Source organism: Ciona robusta, chromosome 11, assembly GCF_009617815.1.
Source record: "Ciona robusta chromosome 11, ASM961781v2".
Lineage (NCBI taxonomy): Eukaryota > Metazoa > Chordata > Ascidiacea > Phlebobranchia > Cionidae > Ciona > Ciona robusta.
The window spans coordinates 137,536-155,115 of NC_143245.1; the positions used below are offsets into that span (position 1 = coordinate 137,536).

At 41.7% G+C, this 17,580-nt stretch overlaps 2 protein-coding genes across 2 annotated transcripts; both read left to right on the forward strand.

Annotated features, from left to right (window-relative positions):
- Positions 1 to 24: 24 nt before the first annotated feature.
- LOC149727472 (myosin-7-like) lies at positions 25 to 8,781 on the forward strand. Its single transcript, XM_089887910.1, has 38 exons — positions 25 to 192; positions 250 to 356; positions 436 to 579; positions 641 to 797; positions 1,112 to 1,139; positions 1,211 to 1,307; positions 1,388 to 1,480; positions 1,542 to 1,605; positions 1,661 to 1,759; positions 1,815 to 1,918; positions 1,975 to 2,113; positions 2,166 to 2,284; positions 2,345 to 2,494; positions 2,561 to 2,731; positions 2,877 to 3,050; positions 3,106 to 3,238; positions 3,297 to 3,402; positions 3,466 to 3,639; positions 3,704 to 3,827; positions 3,886 to 4,022; positions 4,073 to 4,328; positions 4,397 to 4,639; positions 4,698 to 4,874; positions 4,942 to 5,322; positions 5,393 to 5,530; positions 5,612 to 5,846; positions 5,910 to 6,058; positions 6,120 to 6,286; positions 6,532 to 6,715; positions 6,773 to 6,938; positions 6,988 to 7,228; positions 7,280 to 7,472; positions 7,529 to 7,704; positions 7,771 to 7,924; positions 7,980 to 8,150; positions 8,235 to 8,435; positions 8,500 to 8,653; positions 8,711 to 8,781. Exons 1-37 carry the CDS (start codon positions 99 to 101, stop codon positions 8,638 to 8,640), a joined length of 5,787 nt encoding a protein of 1,928 aa, XP_089744036.1. The 5' UTR covers positions 25 to 98; the 3' UTR covers positions 8,641 to 8,653; positions 8,711 to 8,781.
- Positions 8,782 to 9,160: 379 nt separating this feature from the next.
- On the forward strand, positions 9,161 to 16,996 carry LOC149727473 (calcium-activated chloride channel regulator 1-like). The gene is made up of 22 exons (XM_089887925.1): positions 9,161 to 9,498; positions 9,846 to 9,983; positions 10,280 to 10,427; positions 10,597 to 10,711; positions 11,015 to 11,189; positions 11,416 to 11,667; positions 12,127 to 12,348; positions 12,540 to 12,653; positions 12,723 to 12,902; positions 13,776 to 13,893; positions 13,952 to 14,091; positions 14,344 to 14,502; positions 14,651 to 14,759; positions 14,966 to 15,045; positions 15,127 to 15,214; positions 15,275 to 15,383; positions 15,438 to 15,580; positions 15,699 to 15,864; positions 16,140 to 16,237; positions 16,303 to 16,388; positions 16,584 to 16,682; positions 16,797 to 16,996. The coding sequence occupies exons 1-22, from the start codon at positions 9,319 to 9,321 to the stop codon at positions 16,899 to 16,901; spliced, it is 3,024 nt and encodes a 1,007-aa protein (XP_089744051.1). The 5' UTR covers positions 9,161 to 9,318; the 3' UTR covers positions 16,902 to 16,996.
- Positions 16,997 to 17,580: the final 584 nt, after the last annotated feature.

The following is a 17,580-nucleotide window of genomic DNA, read 5'->3' on the forward strand; positions in this document are numbered from 1 at the left end:
GTAACATTTCTAACGTAAGGTCTTATATAACTACGTATTAACAGCTTATTTTCGCCAGGTTTAAATCACGTATAGGTTTAATTTATCAATACAGCAAGATGTCGTTCGATTACGAAGCATGCCAAGATGCAGCCCAGTACCTCCGGTTGAGCCGAGAGAAAATTATTGAAAACCAAACTCAGAAACCGGACGGTAAGTAAAGTACCTCATGCTCACTGCCGGGTTATAACGATTGTTTATTAACTATAGGCAAAAAGTATGTTTGGTTTCCAACGAAAGCTGAGGCTTATGTGAAAGGAGAACTTATCAAGACCGAGAAAGGAAAATGTACGATCAAGTCAATCGATGAGGGAAAGGTAAAGCACGCAACTGTGACATACGATAAGAATGTTACAAAAAACCTTGCGGGCTTTTGAAATATTGCCTACTTCCCAGGAAATGACAGTGAAGGAAGACGACCTACAGGAGATGAATCCGCCTCGATATGAGAAATGCGAAGACATGGCCGGCATGACCTTCCTTAACGAAGCCAGCGTTCTTAACAATCTTCGATCCCGATACGAATCTTTTATGATCTACGTACGTCTGCTAATATATTTGATAACCTAAACATATGCCTTGCAAGATATTATTTGATTAGACGTATTCCGGTCTCTTCTGCGTGACTGTTAACCCGTACAAGATGTTGCCCGTATACGCTCCGTACGTGATTGCTGCTTACAAGGGAAAGCGACGAACTGAGATGCCTCCCCATCTTTATTCCATCGCTGATAACGCTTACACCGAGATGTTGATGAGTAAGTGTAGACTATACCAAACAATTTTATACAAAAACGAAAATTTAAAATACGATTTAGGAATTGAGGTTTTGTTTATAATAAAAACGTGAAGCTGTCTTTTTGTTGGTATTTTATTCCTTCCTATGTCTAATTAATTTGTCAACGTTTGATAGAAGAAACAAAAATGTAAAAAAAGTTTACTTTTAAAAAAAACAAACAAATTCCATATGTGTGTAAACCATCTGTCGTTTTTGCTACAATTTTTGGTAGTTTCAACAAACTTCGCCGATGTATTCGCAAGGATATTTAAATCTACGTTGTTTTGATTTCAGACCGGGAAAACCAATCTATGCTGATCACGTAAGTATTTTGACGCTGGCTTACATGTTAATAAAGGTAATATTTAATGTTAACACTGATGTGTTTTACAGAGGAGAGTCTGGTGCAGGTAAGACTGTCAACACAAAGAAAGTTATTCAGTATTTCGCTTTGGTTGCCGCCTATGGAGCTGCTCAAGATGACGGAAAGGTAAAACTTAAATCAATTATAGATTCGACAAAGTGTATTGGGTTTCAGATTAAACAATCCCCATTTAAATACATTCACAGGGAACACTTGAAGATCAAATCGTTCAATGTAACCCAGCTATGGAGGCTTTCGGTAACGCTAAGACTGTAAGAAACGACAACTCTTCCCGATTCGTAAGTGTTATGACGTCACACACACACTTATTGTCATAACCATCTAATATTTGAAACACAGGGAAAGTTTATCCGAATTCACTTCGGCAGCACTGGTCTTCTTGCGTCAGGAGATATTGAACATTTTAAGTTAATTGCATCAATGTTAAACAACTTGTATTTACAATTGTTGTTTGTCAGATTTGTTAGAGAAGTCACGTGTCATCTACCAACAAGAGGGCGAGAGAAATTACCATATTTTCTACCAGATCATCTCAGGGTCGAAACCTGAGCTTATCGGTAACTATGACGTCATAATGATTTGCATTGTTTCGTAACCATGGTTTGTTTGTAGACCAACTACTCGTAACAAAGGATCCATACGATTACAAGTCAATCTCACAGGGGGTGGTGACCGTGGATAACATGGACGATGGAGCAGAGTTGCTGCTTACTGACGTAAGTGTGGTGAGATGTCATGGTGTGACGTCATGATGACGGAGTTTAATTGACAGGATGCGTTCCGGGTGCTCGGTTTCAACCAAGAAGAGATATCGGGCATTTACCGAATCATGGCTGGTATTATGCACCAACAGAATATGAAGTTCAAGAACAAACAGCGAGAAGAACAAGCAGAACCTGACGGCACTGAAGGTGGGAACACTGTGTGTGTTGGGTGTGTTCATATGTAACACTGTGTTGACAGATGCCGACAAAGTTGCTTATCTCTTCGGTTTGAACTCTGCCGACTTTATCAAATACATTTGCCACCCTCGTGTAAAGGTCGGAAACGAATATGTTACCAAGGGGCAATCTTGCAACCAGGTAAAATACAAAAAAGTTGTCAAACCGAAAGTGCGTTTTAATAAATAAAACTACGTACAGGTGAGCTATGGTATGGGAGCTCTCAGCAAAGGTTTGTTCGGTCGTCACTTTGATTGGTTGGTCAAACTTATCAACCAAACTCTGAGCACCAAACTACCAAGAAGTTTCTTTATCGGTGTACTGGATATTGCTGGTTTTGAAATCTTCGACGTAAGTAAAATAATTTGAGTTGGAAGAAAAGATTGAAACGTTTTATTAACCTAACACCATACACAGAGCAACAGCTTCGAGCAACTGTGTATTAACTTCACGAACGAAAAGCTTCAACAATTCTTCAATCATCACATGTTCGTATTGGAACAAGAAGAATACAAGAAAGAAGGAATTGATTGGGTTTTCATCGATTTTGGAATGGACTTGGCTGCTTGCATTGAACTTATAGAAAAGGTACGACATTATTAATTCCCGGTTACATCTTAATTCGTTTTAATTAATTAACCACAACTTACTGTGAGTGTGTTGTATGTTGGGTATAGCAGCCACGCTTTTATTTGAGTTTGTGCACTCGAAATAATGTTATTATTACTTACAGCCCCTTGGAATTATGTCAATTCTTGAAGAAGAATGCATGTTTCCGAAAGCATCCGATGATACATTCAAAGACAAGTTATACCAGAACCATCTGGGCAAGAGCAAGGCTTTCGGAAAACCAGTAAAGAAGACAAAATACGAAGCTCACTTCGAACTTTACCATTATGCTGGCACCGTAAGTCAAATTATAAACTAAATAATGTCGGCTTATTTAAAACATCACATTACAGGTGGCATACAACATTTGCGGATGGTTAGAAAAGAACAAGGATCCACTGAACAACAGTGTCGTCGATCTTTACAAGAAAGCATCATTAAAACTGATGCAAACTATCTGGGAAGGATACGTAAGCCCAGAGGAAGGTATAACGATGGTTATGTGTTAACAATATTCCAATGTTACGTCATTATTACGTCACAGCCGCAAGTGGTGGTGGTAAAGGAGGCAAACGTAAGAAGGGGGGTTCCTTCATGACCGTGTCGTCGCTACATCGTCAATCACTCAACAGTTTGATGACAAATCTCAGGTAATTATTCCAACACAGCAGCGCACGTCGGGTAGCCAACAACGTAACCCACCATGTGTACAGATCCACTGCTCCACATTTCGTGCGTTGTCTTATACCCAACGAACGAAAATGCCCGGGAGAGATGGATTCTCACTTGGTACTTCACCAGCTTCGTTGCAACGGTGTACTGGAAGGTATTCGTATCTGCAGAAAAGGTTTCCCAAACAGAGTTCCGTATGGAGACTTCAAGCAGAGGTATAAACAACATTGTGATCGCATATAATTGTTACGTCGTAATGATGCAATAATCGTTCGGCAGGTATCGCATTTTGAACCCGAATGCCGCTCCGGAGGGCCAGTTTATGGATAGTAAGAAGACATCGGAGAAATTGTTGGGTAGTATTGACATCGACCATGAGTCGTACAAGCTTGGTCATACCAAGGTAAGTTGGGAGGATTGGTGGGTTGTCGTGCGGGAAGTAACATTAACTTGCTTGGAAGGTTTTCTTCCGCGCTGGTATGATCGGAAAACTTGAAGAAATGCGAGACAACAAACTTTCGTCGATCTTCAAACTGATCCAAGGTAGAATGAGGGGGGTGCTTATGAGAAGGGAATACCAGAAGATGATTGAACGAAGGTGAGGGTGGTAAAATGTGTATGCATACCATGTAATGTGTTGTTATACAGACAAGCATGTCGAATCATCCAATCCAACTTACGAGCATTCTTCGGAATGGCGAACTGTGAGTGGATGAAACTCATGTTTAAGATCAAACCTCTTCTGAAGACTGCCGAATCCGCTAAGGAGCTTGAAGAAATGGAGAAAGAGTTTGCTGAAACTAAAGTCAACTTGGAAAAGGAAACCAAGCGAAGAAAGGAATTGGAAGAGATGCAAGTCTCCTTTATTCAAGAAAAGAATGATCTTGTTATGCAATTGCAAGCGGTAAGCATATATCTACCATAGGTGCACAAACCTTGATAAAACGAATGTTTATCATGTTTACATTGCAGCAACAAGATCAAATAGATGACGGTGAGGATCGATGCGACCAACTTATCAAGACCAAGGTTGAATTGGACGGAAAGATCAAAGAACTGACTGAAAGATTAGAAGATGAAGAAGAGCTCAATAATGAGTTGGTATCAAAGAAGAGAAAACTTGAAGATGAATGTTCAGAGTTGAAAAAAGATATCGATGATCTTGAGATAACTTTGGCTAAAGTTGAAAAGGAGAAGCACGCAACTGAGAACAAGGTAAGAACTTTTGTTATTAGGTTTTCAAAACGCACTCACAACTTATTTGCGTCTTAAGCTGAAAAATCTTCAAGAAGAGTTGGCAACACAAGATGAACAGATCGCTAAGCTCCAAAAAGAAAAGAAAGCTTTACAGGAAGCTCATCAACAAACTCTTGATGATCTCCAATCAGAGGAGGACAAAGTCAACAGCTTGACCAAACAAAAAGCTAAACTTGAACAACAAGTTGACGATGTAAGTAACTAATTATTCAAAAGAAAAATAATATAATGCAAGCATAAAACTAAACTCCGTGTTTTAGTTGGAAGCTTCTCTTGAACAAGAAAAGAAACTTCGTATGGAGCTTGAGCGAACCAAGAGGAAGTTGGAGGGTGATCTTCGACTTACTCAAGAAACCGTTATGGATCTTGAGAATGATAAGCAACGTCTTGAGGAAAAACTTAAGAAACAAGAATTCGAGTACAGTCAGCTTGCCACTAAGCTTGAAGACGAGCAAGCTCTTGTGTCTCAACTTCAAAAGAAGATCAAGGAGCTTCAAGCAAGAATTGAAGAGCTCGAAGAGGAATTGGAAGCAGAAAGAGCAGCTCGTGCTAAGGTTGAGAAGCAAAGAGCTGATCTCTCTCGAGAATTGGAAGAATTGAGCGAACGACTTGAAGAAGCTGGAGGTGCAACTGCTGCTCAGGTTTGTTTTGGCAATAGTAGTCATGTTTATTGGCGAAGTTGGAATGTTTAATGATTCAAATGTTCAACAGATCGAGTTGAACAAACGACGTGAGGCCGAATTCGCCAAATTGCGCCGTGAACTTGAAGAATCGAATTTGGGACATGAAGCCACCGTTTCAACTTTGAGAAAGAAAAATGCTGACACCTCATCTGAAATGAGCGAACAGGTATTTTCGTATAGTAATGTTTTGTGTTGTTGAAATATGCCTTGTTAAATTATATTTATTGATTTATTTTACAATTCTAAGATCGACAACTTGCAACGAGTGAAACAAAAGCTTGAGAAAGAAAAGAGTGAAATGAAGATGGAGATTGATGACCTCGCCTCTAACGTGGAGAGCGTCACTAAAGCTAAACTTAACTACGAGAAAATGGCTAGGAACCTTGAGGAACAATTAAATGAAACAAAGATGAAGAACGACAACTTTACCAAGGAAGTTAACGAGTTGAACGCAGCTAAAGCTCGTCTCTCCTCTGAGAATGGTGGGTTATTAATAGATCTAATAATATTTCACGATTATGTTGCTATAACAAGTGAATGTTCAGGTGAATTCGGTCGACAACTTGATGAACGTGAGCACTTGATGGCGCAACTTACTCGAAGTAAAAACAGTTCGTCTCAGCAAATTGATGAGTTGAAACGAGTTGTTGAAGAAGAGACCAAAGCTAAAGCCGCATTGGCACACGCTGTTCAGGTAATTTTTTTAACTATCTTGGTTTGAAATAAATTCATAAAATGCTGACATTGCCAAATAGGCTTCTCGACACGACAACGACCTCTTGCGGGAACAATACGAAGAAGAACAAGAAGCGAAAGCTGAACTCCAGAGAGCATTATCAAAAGCAAATGCTGAAGTTGCTCAATGGAGAAACAAATACGAAACTGATGCGATCCAACGAACCGAAGAATTGGAAGAAGCAAAGTAAGTGGTGTTGGACGCACTGTTTCCTATGATGAGTTCATTAGTTCTGAGTCCTGCCTCTATACCAGAGGTTAGGATTTAAAACACGATACTGTTAATATTGCAGGCGTAAAAATTGATCACTTACAAAAAATACGTTGTAACTCGTGTGCGGGCACGGGGTGTGTGAAACAGAACACCCGTGTTATAACGAAAGTAGTTGCCCCGCCATGCAAGGACAAATAAGTTACATTGATTTCTTGCAGGAAGAAACTTGCCCTTCGACTCCAAGAGGCCGAGGAGCAAGTTGAAGCGATGCAAGCCAAAGCTGCGAGTTTGGATAAAACTAAGAACCGACTCCAAGGCGAGGTTGAAGATTTGACGATCGATCTTGAACGATCAAACGCTGGTGCCGCTGCTTTGGATAAAAAGCAACGAAACTTCGATAAGGTTTGTAGCAGTGTGTGGTATGTGTGTGGGCGGCTGGCTAACGTTGGTCATGCGCAGGTGCTTAGTGAGCATAAACAAAAGGCTGAGGAAGTTCAGGTCGAACTTGAGCAATCTCAGAAGGAAGCAAGAAGTCTCTCAACTGAGTTGTTTAAGATGAAGAACGCTTACGAGGAAGCATTGGATGGGTTGGAAACAGTGAAGAGGGAAAATAAGAATTTACAAGGTTGGATATAAATGGTGGGTTTATCGGTTGTTGACCCTGTGCATTGCAGAGGAGATCGCCGATCTCACCGACCAACTTGGTGAGGGTGGGAAGAGCATCCACGAGTTGGAGAAGGCGAAGAGAACGCTTGAACATGAGAGGAACGAAATCCAAGCTGCTCTTGAGGAGGCTGAGGGAGCAATGGAAGGGGAGGAGTCGAAAGTCCTCCGGTTGCAAGTGGAGGTTGCGCAGATGAAGCAGGAGTTTGAACGGAAGATCGCTGAGAAAGAAGAAGAGGTTGATACGCAAAGGTGAGGTGTTGTACCGTCATGTTGGGTGGGTTGGTAAGTTGTGTGTTGTAGACGAAACCAACAGCGATCAATTGAATCAATGCAAACCACTCTTGATTCCGAGAGTAAGGCCAGACAAGAAGCTGTAAGGATCAAAAAGAAGATGGAGGGAGATCTTAATGATCTAGAAATCCAACTTGGTCACGCCAACCGACAAGCATCTGAAGCGCAAAAACAAGCCAAGTCTATTCAATCCCATGTTAAGGTAAAGATTCAACGTTAATTTTTATGTAATCGATTTGACCAACGCATTTTGTGCAGGATCTTGAAATGCAAGTGGATGAAGCTCAACGTCATGCTGAAGATCTTCAAGAACAATCAGCTGTGATTGAACGACGAGGAAACCTTCTTACTGCTGAGATAGAGGAGCTCAGATCTGCTCTTGAACAAGCAGAAAGAGGACGCAAGTTGGCTGAGACCGAACTTCTTGATAGCAGGTTTGCATTAGAGGTTGTTTATAATGAATGGTGTAGAGACATTTCGTTGACCTCATATTCCCACAGCGAGCGTTCGAACATGCTACACACACAAAACACGGCGCTTATCAACCAGAAGCGTAAGTTGGAAGGTGAGTTGCAAACCATGCAAGGCGAGGTTGAGGAGGCAGTGCAAGAACAAAGGAATGCTGAAGAGAAAGCCAAGAAGTCTATTGTTGACGTAAGGAAGCGTCGTCGTGGTACCGTATACATTATGACGTGACTATACCTTTCAGGCTGCAACAATGGCCGAAGAGTTGAAGAAAGAGCAAGATCTGTCGTCTCATTTGGAGCGAATGAAGAAGAACATGGAACAAACCGTTAAAGATCTTCAACAACGACTTGATGAAGCTGAAAACATCGCACTCAAGGGAGGCAAGAAACAAGTGCAAAAACTTGAGGCTAGGGTGGGTGTGGTGGTGTGACATCATACATTGATGACGTATGTTGATGACATCATACATTACATTAATGATGTATGTTTGACGCAGATCCGTGAACTTGAGAACGAAGTCGACAGCGAACAACGTCGAAACAGCGACTCGGTGAAGAATCAGCGTAAGTTTGAACGACGATTGAAGGAAGTGACGTACCAGGGTGAAGAAGACAAGAAGAACTTAACACGCATCCAGGATCTTGTTGATAAACTCCAGATCAAAGTGAAAACATACAAGCGACAAGCCGAGGAAGCGGTAAATTGAAGACATTAGACATGCGATTCTATTTAATGTCTTAATTCATGTTTGTTCGTTATAGGAGGAACAAGCCAACACAAACTTGAGCAAATACCGCAAACTCCAGCACGAATTGGACGATGCAGAAGAGCGAGCAGAGATGGCAGAATCGCAACTTAACAAGATGAGATCCAAGGCTCGTGATATGAAGTCGGATAAATAAGCATGTTATGATGGTTAGTGTAATAATGTTGGCCTTTGTGGAATTTATTTTAATCAATATATTTTTACAGGATCATGGCTTGGACCCTTTCATTGATTTCTCGTGAATTTAAATGTTTCAATAAACATTGCATGAATAACACGTGGTCTCATATTTTATATCGTGGGATAAAAGTTAGTAAGTACGCCACCAAGCGGCAATAAATAGGCTCACAACAATTACCGCGAGGTGTCGCCGCGTTTGCCTGTTAACAATCGACTATTGTGACGTAGGAGTATGTTATTGTTTGAAACTCATCCAAAACAATAAAACGTAATATTCAAGACGTTGTCGACGTCACAACAGTCGTGACGTCACACCAGGAACGCGATTAGACGCGACGACGATGAATGTACATGATCGTGACAGGTCGGTCTATGTTGAATACCAAACACCTGAAGCGGCAATAAACAAAGTTGGTTAAGATGGTATGGTGGGCGAAGGTAGAATAACATGTCCCATGTATTGATGGCTGTTAGTAGATTGTATCAAGTATGATTACCTTTAACATTGATAAGGAAAGCTAGGTGGTACCAGGTTGCCTTCGGCACCATAGATGGAAGGAGGTTGTTGAATCACAACCTGGTTGTTCATTAGAATTAGTTTGTTTGTAGCAAGGCGGAATTTAAAAGGGGAGATATGTTAAACAAGGAGTATAGGATGTTGATAAATTGTGTGTTGGTTATTTTGTGTACATGGTGGGGGGGTGTGATGGCGGATCAAACAGCTGTAACGCTACAAGACAATGGGTTTGATGGCGTGTTGATTGCTATCAATCCAACAATTGCAGAAGACCCGAGGATAATAACTAATATAAGGGTGGGTTACGTAGGTGGTGATGACGTATGTGGGTGTCGTATGCGGTGACGTAGGAACTAGTGACGTACGTGATGGCGTGTGCAAAATATACGTTACGACAATACATGCATGCAAAGCTTGGCTTGTTCTGCAACATCGTTATAAATGTTTATCTCGAACAACCTCGGAGTAAGGTTTGTTGATGCTAACCACCGCACTGACATTTAGTGTAACGGTGGTTGGGGCGGGAGATAAATTAGTTTGCCAGAAACCGACATGATGGGAGAAAGGGCAGATAAGCTGTATCTAATTATAAATGCTATCGAATATATGTTACCACAAATATGTAAGACTAATATTAATTACAGAACATGTTCACACGAGCTTCTCTGACCCTATTTACAGCAACCAAGAAGAGAGCTTACTTTCGTAATATTAACATACTTGTGCCTAAAACATGGACGAGTGGAAGTTACAACGAAGCGATTGGTTTGTCGTACAGCAAGGTATGATACGTCATAATCATACGCGATTCAGAACCGACAATAATGACGTCACAAACGGCATTGTACGACGCCGTGGCACACTGGTTAGCACGCCTGTTTGTCTTCCATATAGTTCATAGGTTCAATGCTTGGCGCTGTCACCAATGTGTGTGTGTGTGGCCTTGGGCAAAACAGTCGGCGGCAATTGCTCAAACAGGCACGAGGTGTAAAAAACATAACACCCGTGTTATAACGACTGTCGTTGCACCGCAATGTAAGAATAAAAAAAGTTACATTCATTCAATGTATGTACGCAGGCTGACGTAATAATAGCGCAAGCGAACCCACAGAAAGGGAACATCCCTTACTCCGAACACACTGGTGGGTGCGGCGAGCACGGAAGGTTCATCCATCTTACCCCAGAGTATGTCGTGGATAACATGGAAGAAATCTTTGGCGCTGTCGGTGGGTGCTTTGTTCGTGTGTATTACTTAAAAGCCGCGCGATGTCTTGTTTTTATCTCTAGTTTATTTTAACGAATGTCGTTTTAGTGTTAATCCCCCGTTGTTTTAATTACTTTAATATTCGATCTTTGCAGAGACAAATAAAAAATGTTATTAAGTATTTTCAACAGAGAAGGTGCTTGTACACGAGTGGGCGCATATAAGGTGGGGAGTATTCGATGAATACGCCACTAGGGGGCACGGCAGTCACTATGTCGACAGCGATGGTGTTTTACAAGGCACCAGGTATCGTAATTATACATTATGTTCTAATATACGTGTAACAGCGTTTTACACTATACGACATCAAAAGCAAATGTTTTTAACGGTAAAGGTGGCTGTACACAGTATTCAGCGTGTGAATTCGCCTGCGAAGTCGTATGCAAACCCATTACCGAATTCCGCACGCGGCAGCGAAATCCGGACAAAACAGACAAATTGGACGAATTCCGGATACTGTGTACAGCCACCTTTGTTATAACGACTGTCGTTTTGTCGATATCGAAGAAACAAATAAAAGTTATTATTATCATAAACATATATTCTTAGATGCCCGAAGAGTCTCCGTGGTTTGAACATCGAGTTTACGCCACCCTACACCAACCTATGTGAAGTCAATCGAACTACGGGACTCCCCCAAACCGATACTTGTGCTTTCTATGTTCACGATGTTCAACATCCCGAATTAAACACATCTATGATGTCACACAGCTATGTACAGCAGGTATCAATTCCAACAATTGCTAACGTGTTGTACAAATTACCACCTATTTAGAAAGACAAACCCCCCCACAAAGTTACATACGTGGTAACTGGTAAGCGGGCACGAGGTGCATGAAACAGAACACCCGTGTTATAACGACTGTCGTTAAACCGTCACACGAGAACAAACAAGTTACATTCATTCTACTGCATTCTTAACAATAAACTAACACCCCCACCCACAACAGGTGGTTGAATTCTGCCACAGCGATCCAAGCGACCCGGTCAACCAACACAACACTGAAGCTGACAACGAACAAAACGCAAAATGTAATTTACGAAGCACCTGGGATGTTATAACTTCAACGAGTGACTTCAGTGGCGGCTCCAACCCCCCGAACCCAACCCTAACCAACCTAGCCCCAACATTTCGTGTGGTTAGACAGGTCGCACATCGAAGGTTCGTGTTGGTGTTGGATGTATCGGGCAGCATGAGAGGGGTAAGTCTATTACATTCTATTCTATATGGATAAGGTCCTACAGTGAGGCGTGCCATGTGACGCGGGATTTAGACCAGAGTTGGTTCATTACCCCAACATTGTATATGCACATTCTATTCTATATGGATGAGGTCCTACAGTGAGGCATGCTATGGGACCTGGGATTTAGACCAGAGTTGGCCCATTACCCCAACATTGTATATGCACATTCTATTCTATATGAGTGAGGTCCTACAGTGAGGCATGCCATGGGATTTGGGATTTAGACCAGAGTTGTCCCATTAGCCCAACATTGTATATGCACATTCTATTCTATATGGGTGAGGTTCTACAGTGAGACAAGCCATGGAACCTGGGATTTAGACCAGAGTTGGCCCATAAACCTAACATATAGGGTGCTACAGACCTCACCAGATTTTAAATTTACAACCACACGTAACTAACACCATGATATGGTAGGACCGTATGCTTATGATGCGACAAAGTGCGTCTACATTCATCACAACTTCCCTACCCATCGGTGACTGTGTTGGAATCACATCGTTTCAATCGACATCACAACTACTTCTGCAAATATCCAACATCACATCGAGTGAAGATAGAGCTAATTTAACCCGAATGATTCCAATATCTGCTGGTGGGACGACGTGTATTGGGTGTGGGATCAAGACAGCCATCGACGTAAGTATGAGTGTAGGTGTTTTGTTCTCACTTTATTCATATAAACATGCTATAGCGACTGTTGGTCTTCCATCTCTTCCCATATTTGTTCTACACTAACCTTCGTTACCGTGATCGAAGAAACGAAACACATTCCTGTATTGACACATATTAAATTCTATTGTTGTTGATATTTAACCTTAACAACGCAGGAGATGGAAAGAGACAACCCTGGTGGGGTCTGTGGTGACATCATCGTGTTAACGGACGGGATGGAAAATGAGGAACCGAAGGTGGAAACAATAGCACCGATGGTTCGGGAGAAGGTGCATTGGTTGTGTTGAAACAATAATTATATTCCTCACCACAACCTACCAACCATTTCCTCACTGTAGAATTGCACCGTGCATGCCATCTTCTTCACCACCGCACACAATAGAGAGTTAGCCGAGCTAGCTATAGAGACAGGAGGACAGTGGTACTTCGCTCAAGATCGCGACATAAAGAGACTAATGGGCGCTTTTACTGCTATCGCTACCGAGGACGATGGGGATCTTAGTAATAGGATATCTACGGTACCAACTGCTATTGTTTGTGTATCGCTTACTATCTTACATACGTGGTAACTCGTAAGCGGGCACGAGGTGTATGAAACAGAACACCCGTGTTATAATGACTGTCGTTGTCCCGCCATGCGAGGATAAATAAGTTACAGACGTGGTAACTTGTAAGCGAGCACGAGGTGTATGAAACAGAACACCTGTGTTATAATGACTGTCGTTGCCATGCGAGGATAATTAAGTTACACACGTGATAACTCGTAAGCAGGCACGAGGTGTATGAAACAGAACACCCGTGTTATAACGACTGTCGTTGCCCCGCCATGCGAGGATAAATAAGTTACACACGTGGTAACTTGTAAGCGGGCACGAGGTGTATGAAACAGAACACCCGTGTTATAATGACTGTTGTTGCCCCGCCATGCGAGGATAAATAAGTTACATACGTGGTAACTCGTGAGCAGGCACGAGGTGTATGAAACAGAACACTCGTGTTATAATGACTGTCGTAGCCCCGCCATGCGAGGATAAATAAGTTACATACGTGGTAACTCGTGAGCAGGCACGAGGTGTATGAAACAGAACACTCGTGTTATAATGACTGTCGTAGCCCCGCCATGCGAGGATACATAAGTTACATACGTGGTAACTCGTGAGCAGGCACGAGGTGTATGAAACAGAACACTCGTGTTATAATGACTGTCGTAGCCCCGCCATGCGAGGATACATAAGTTACATACGTGGTAACTCGTGAGCAGGCACGAGGTGTATGAAACAGAACACTCGTGTTATAATGACTGTCGTAGCCCCGCCATGCGAGGATACATAAGTTACACTCAAGTCACCAAATATAATGTGAGTCCCCGATAATTACGAGCATCCACACAGTTACTATACAAGCAATACGTAGTGACGCCCGGCACCTCTACCATGGATGGGGTGAACATTGATATCACAGTGGGCAGCAACACAAAGTTCCTGTTTACATGGCAATCCAACAAACCCGGTAATTGCATTACAACACATGAAGGTAAACAACAGTGCTACATTATATGTTCCCACAGATATAACCCTCACCCACCCAAGTGGCTGCGTGTATTCAACCTCATCAAACTTGATACCGAACGCATGTGAAGGCCACCCACTGTCGCAAACTGATCGCACACTCAAGATTATTCAGTTTATAATTCCTGGAGTTGCAACCGTAAGTCAAACATACGTTGTTGCAATATGGTACTAGTCTTCTGTGTGGCTGACAATTTGGACAAACCAATAATAACCACTGGGTTGGAGCAATTACTGTTAGTGTCCTACCCAATACACCCACAATGACGGCAACAAGGCTCGAACCCATATCTTATGATTAACCGCTGAGCCACGGCGCTGGTTAAATGGCAGCACATATGCAAAAGCCATGCGCACCCACTATAACCTTCCCCCACACCACCACCAACAGAGAGGGCGATGGATTTTCACAATTACGACACGACGACGCGAAACAATAAGTGCGACCGTGACATCAAAGTCGCCACCAAACGTTCTGCCCATAGTCATTAAGTCAGGTATACGAGGGAACACGTCACAAATCAACAAACCAGTGGTCATTGAAGCGAGGGTAGGTCACGTTTCATCGACATAAACTTTTTGGATTATATACTGGTTCTGGTACCTTATGCTACCAAATTCGGTATAATATCAAAACTTTTGCAGCAACCTAAAAATCTGAATAGAACCAGCCAAATAAAATGAACACACATTCATAGATAACCCGTGGCGACCCTGGAAGCCCCATGGTTGGTCTTCGTGTGTTCGCAATCGTTGAAAAACCCGACCTGGCAGAAGAAACACTTCAACTGCTCGATAATGGCGCAGGTGGAGTTAACATATATTGATGTTGCAGACGAGTCGTTACTGCAGTAAGATTGGTGTGTTTATAATTCAAGTCATATCACCAAAGTTTCGTTTACAATATAGAAATACTTCAACTATAGGTAACGTTGGTATATTAAAGTTTTTATACTGAATGAGTTTCCATATTAAACTATATGGCTGACAACAATAACCTCAAACATGTATAGGCCCGGATTCGCGAAGAAACGACGGAGTTTATTCTAGAATGTTCTACGGGTATACCGCTAGAGGTCGATATAGCATACAGGTGATTATTTATTATGACATCACAGTCAACTTAGTGAGGTCATAGATACATCTGTGGTTCAATGTTGTATTGCCAACACAGATAAGGGTCGAGGGAGATGGCAGTGCTGGAACGGGGTCGGCGGCTGGAGCCAATGCTCCTCTTATGTTTGGAAGGATATTACAAAACGGTAACTCAGTGGAGTGTTTGGACACTTGTTAATGCTTTATAACACCATCGTACCAAACAGGCACCATCGTACCGAACCTACACACAGCTGGTATGCTACAATGGAGACAAAACAAACAAGTTGGGCCATTTTCGCGGATTCATACGTCACCAGGATTGGAATACACGGGGTATGCGTACTATACGTGGGATATTTATAAAATAAACCAACAATGTCTCCACAGGCCTGTACACGATCCAAACGTGGATACAATACCACCGAACCAAATAACAGACTTCTCAGCGCGACAAAACAACATCAACAACCCTAGAAGTGGAATCAGAGTAAGATTTACGTCACCAGGCGACGACGAAGATAGTGGGACGGGTAAGCGGGGTGGTAACCTGTTGTAGTTTGATATTGTTGCTCTTAAACAAACGACTAAGGCCAGACAAACAATACATAATATTTCGTTACTTATGACTGATGTAGTTAAACATTACAGCCGACACTTACAATATCTGCTACTCGTTCGAATCCATCGGTAACTTGACCTCAAACTTTGAAGAAAGTATTTGCGTTTCAAACTTCAGCAGGCCCAAGGTGGCGGGGTCGAGTGAAGATTTCGTCATCCCTGCACCGGATCTACGGGGGAGGAAGGGAACGGTCAGGTGAAGTTATGACTGGTTGGTCTGCGTTACTCAAGGGGTTCGAACCTACGAATAAATATAAGCTGGGATAAATAACAAATCCCGATATAAAGTGGTAGAAAGCAAACCCAGTTGGTGGCGCTAGTGGTCAACTGGTTATATCTACATTGTAGAATACCGGTTTGTACTTGGTATTTACAACAGAACACCAGTGTTATAATTTTTGCAGTTGCCCCGCAACGCTAGCATAACCAAGTAACATTCATTCATTACAATACCCAAACAATAAATTACAGAATCGCCATTGGAATTAAATCCACAGACGAAGCTTTGCAAGTATCCAGGTTGTCCAATGTAATGTACCTAAACTACTTCGTACGCCCCCCGCGTAGAGGTGAACATATAATATATTATGATCCATCGTGTATATATTAATGAATCCAACATATATTAATGAAGGGCTGAGGTGTCTGGTTTGTTATAAAGCAAGAAGCCACGAGGAATGTGAAGCAACAGGGACCATTAAACGATGCTTACGCAACGAGGTGCGTTGAATGTGTATAGATAACATTTTTATTTTAAAAACCAGCAACCATGTCAACGTGAAACGATTGAAACTTTGACAGTAAGAGTTCTAAAACAAAACTTAACGATAACTTTGAACAGTTCACCCGTGATTTGTGACGTCATAACGATAACCTACGTATAACTTTATTGAATATGACGTTATAATATTACAGCAACAGTGCGCCACGGACATTCGAACGTTGAACTGGGGACGAAAGGAGATCACCAAATATTGCAAACAGGAAGCAGCTTGTTTGAACGAAAGAAAACAGGTGTGGTTATGACGTCATGACAAACGCGCGTTCTTCTACCAGTGTTTATTATACGCGAAAACAGAAACCGCCCGGTTAAGTTTCGCGTATGACGTAACTCTTGTCTTATTCTAGAATCCAGTCGATTGTCGCAACAATGGCCCAAACAAGTTGTGTAGATGTTGTTGTGGAAGCGATCTTTGTAACATGGATGCTACGTTGTGTACAGGCTCCATATAAGGAGTCGACTAATTAACGCTTGATGCGTCATGATGCTATGTGACGTCATAAAGATGCTTTGTTAACATGCTCAATAAACGCAAACTTTCATTAACGATGAATTTGTATTTTGACGTCACAATATGTACTTTAATAGAAGCCTTGATTGCCGTGTGAGTTATTCAAGCAAATCAGAGCCATAGAAACACCAAGTAGTCCAACCCATTGTTACGTAAAACACAAATTGAACGGCAATTTGGGTCCAAAATAACACAGTAGGTATAGGGAAAATGTACGTTTTTCGGTAAATTACAAAAACACTTGGGCCTAAAAACAAACTTAAAGGTTGAAAAATGTAAAAATTTTAAATTATGTGTTATTTGTTTTCTGTATCAAAAAAGGCAAAAAATGGAATTTAAAGATTTTGATTTGTGACATTTTAGTCATTTATAAATGGGGGTAATTTGATACATTTTTCAACAAAAAAGTTTGGTAAGGTAAATACCTGTTTTACGCTTTCCCACAAAAGAAAAACGCAAATAAAATCTAAAAAGTTAGTTTAAACCCATTGTCAACGTTATCGATTTTGCTCTATTTTGAACACACAAGGACGGCAGTTGGACTACTCGGTGTTTATTCGATTCTGATGCATCTCTGTTGCGAGTTGGAGCGGCATATACATAAATATGGGGATATCAGC

Coding starts and splice junctions, on each gene's coding strand:
- LOC149727472 (XM_089887910.1), top strand. CDS start 99: ATGTCGTTCGATTACGAAGCATGCCAAGATGCAGCCCAGTACCTCCGG. Junction 1,760..1,814: donor GTCGAAACCTGAGCTTATCG/GTAACTATGACG, acceptor GTTTGTTTGTAG/ACCAACTACTCGTAACAAAG. Junction 5,323..5,392: donor GAGGTGCAACTGCTGCTCAG/GTTTGTTTTGGC, acceptor AATGTTCAACAG/ATCGAGTTGAACAAACGACG.
- LOC149727473 (XM_089887925.1), top strand. CDS start 9,319: ATGTTAAACAAGGAGTATAGGATGTTGATAAATTGTGTGTTGGTTATT. Junction 14,092..14,343: donor TAATTCCTGGAGTTGCAACC/GTAAGTCAAACA, acceptor CACCACCAACAG/AGAGGGCGATGGATTTTCAC. Junction 15,215..15,274: donor TGGAAGGATATTACAAAACG/GTAACTCAGTGG, acceptor CGTACCAAACAG/GCACCATCGTACCGAACCTA.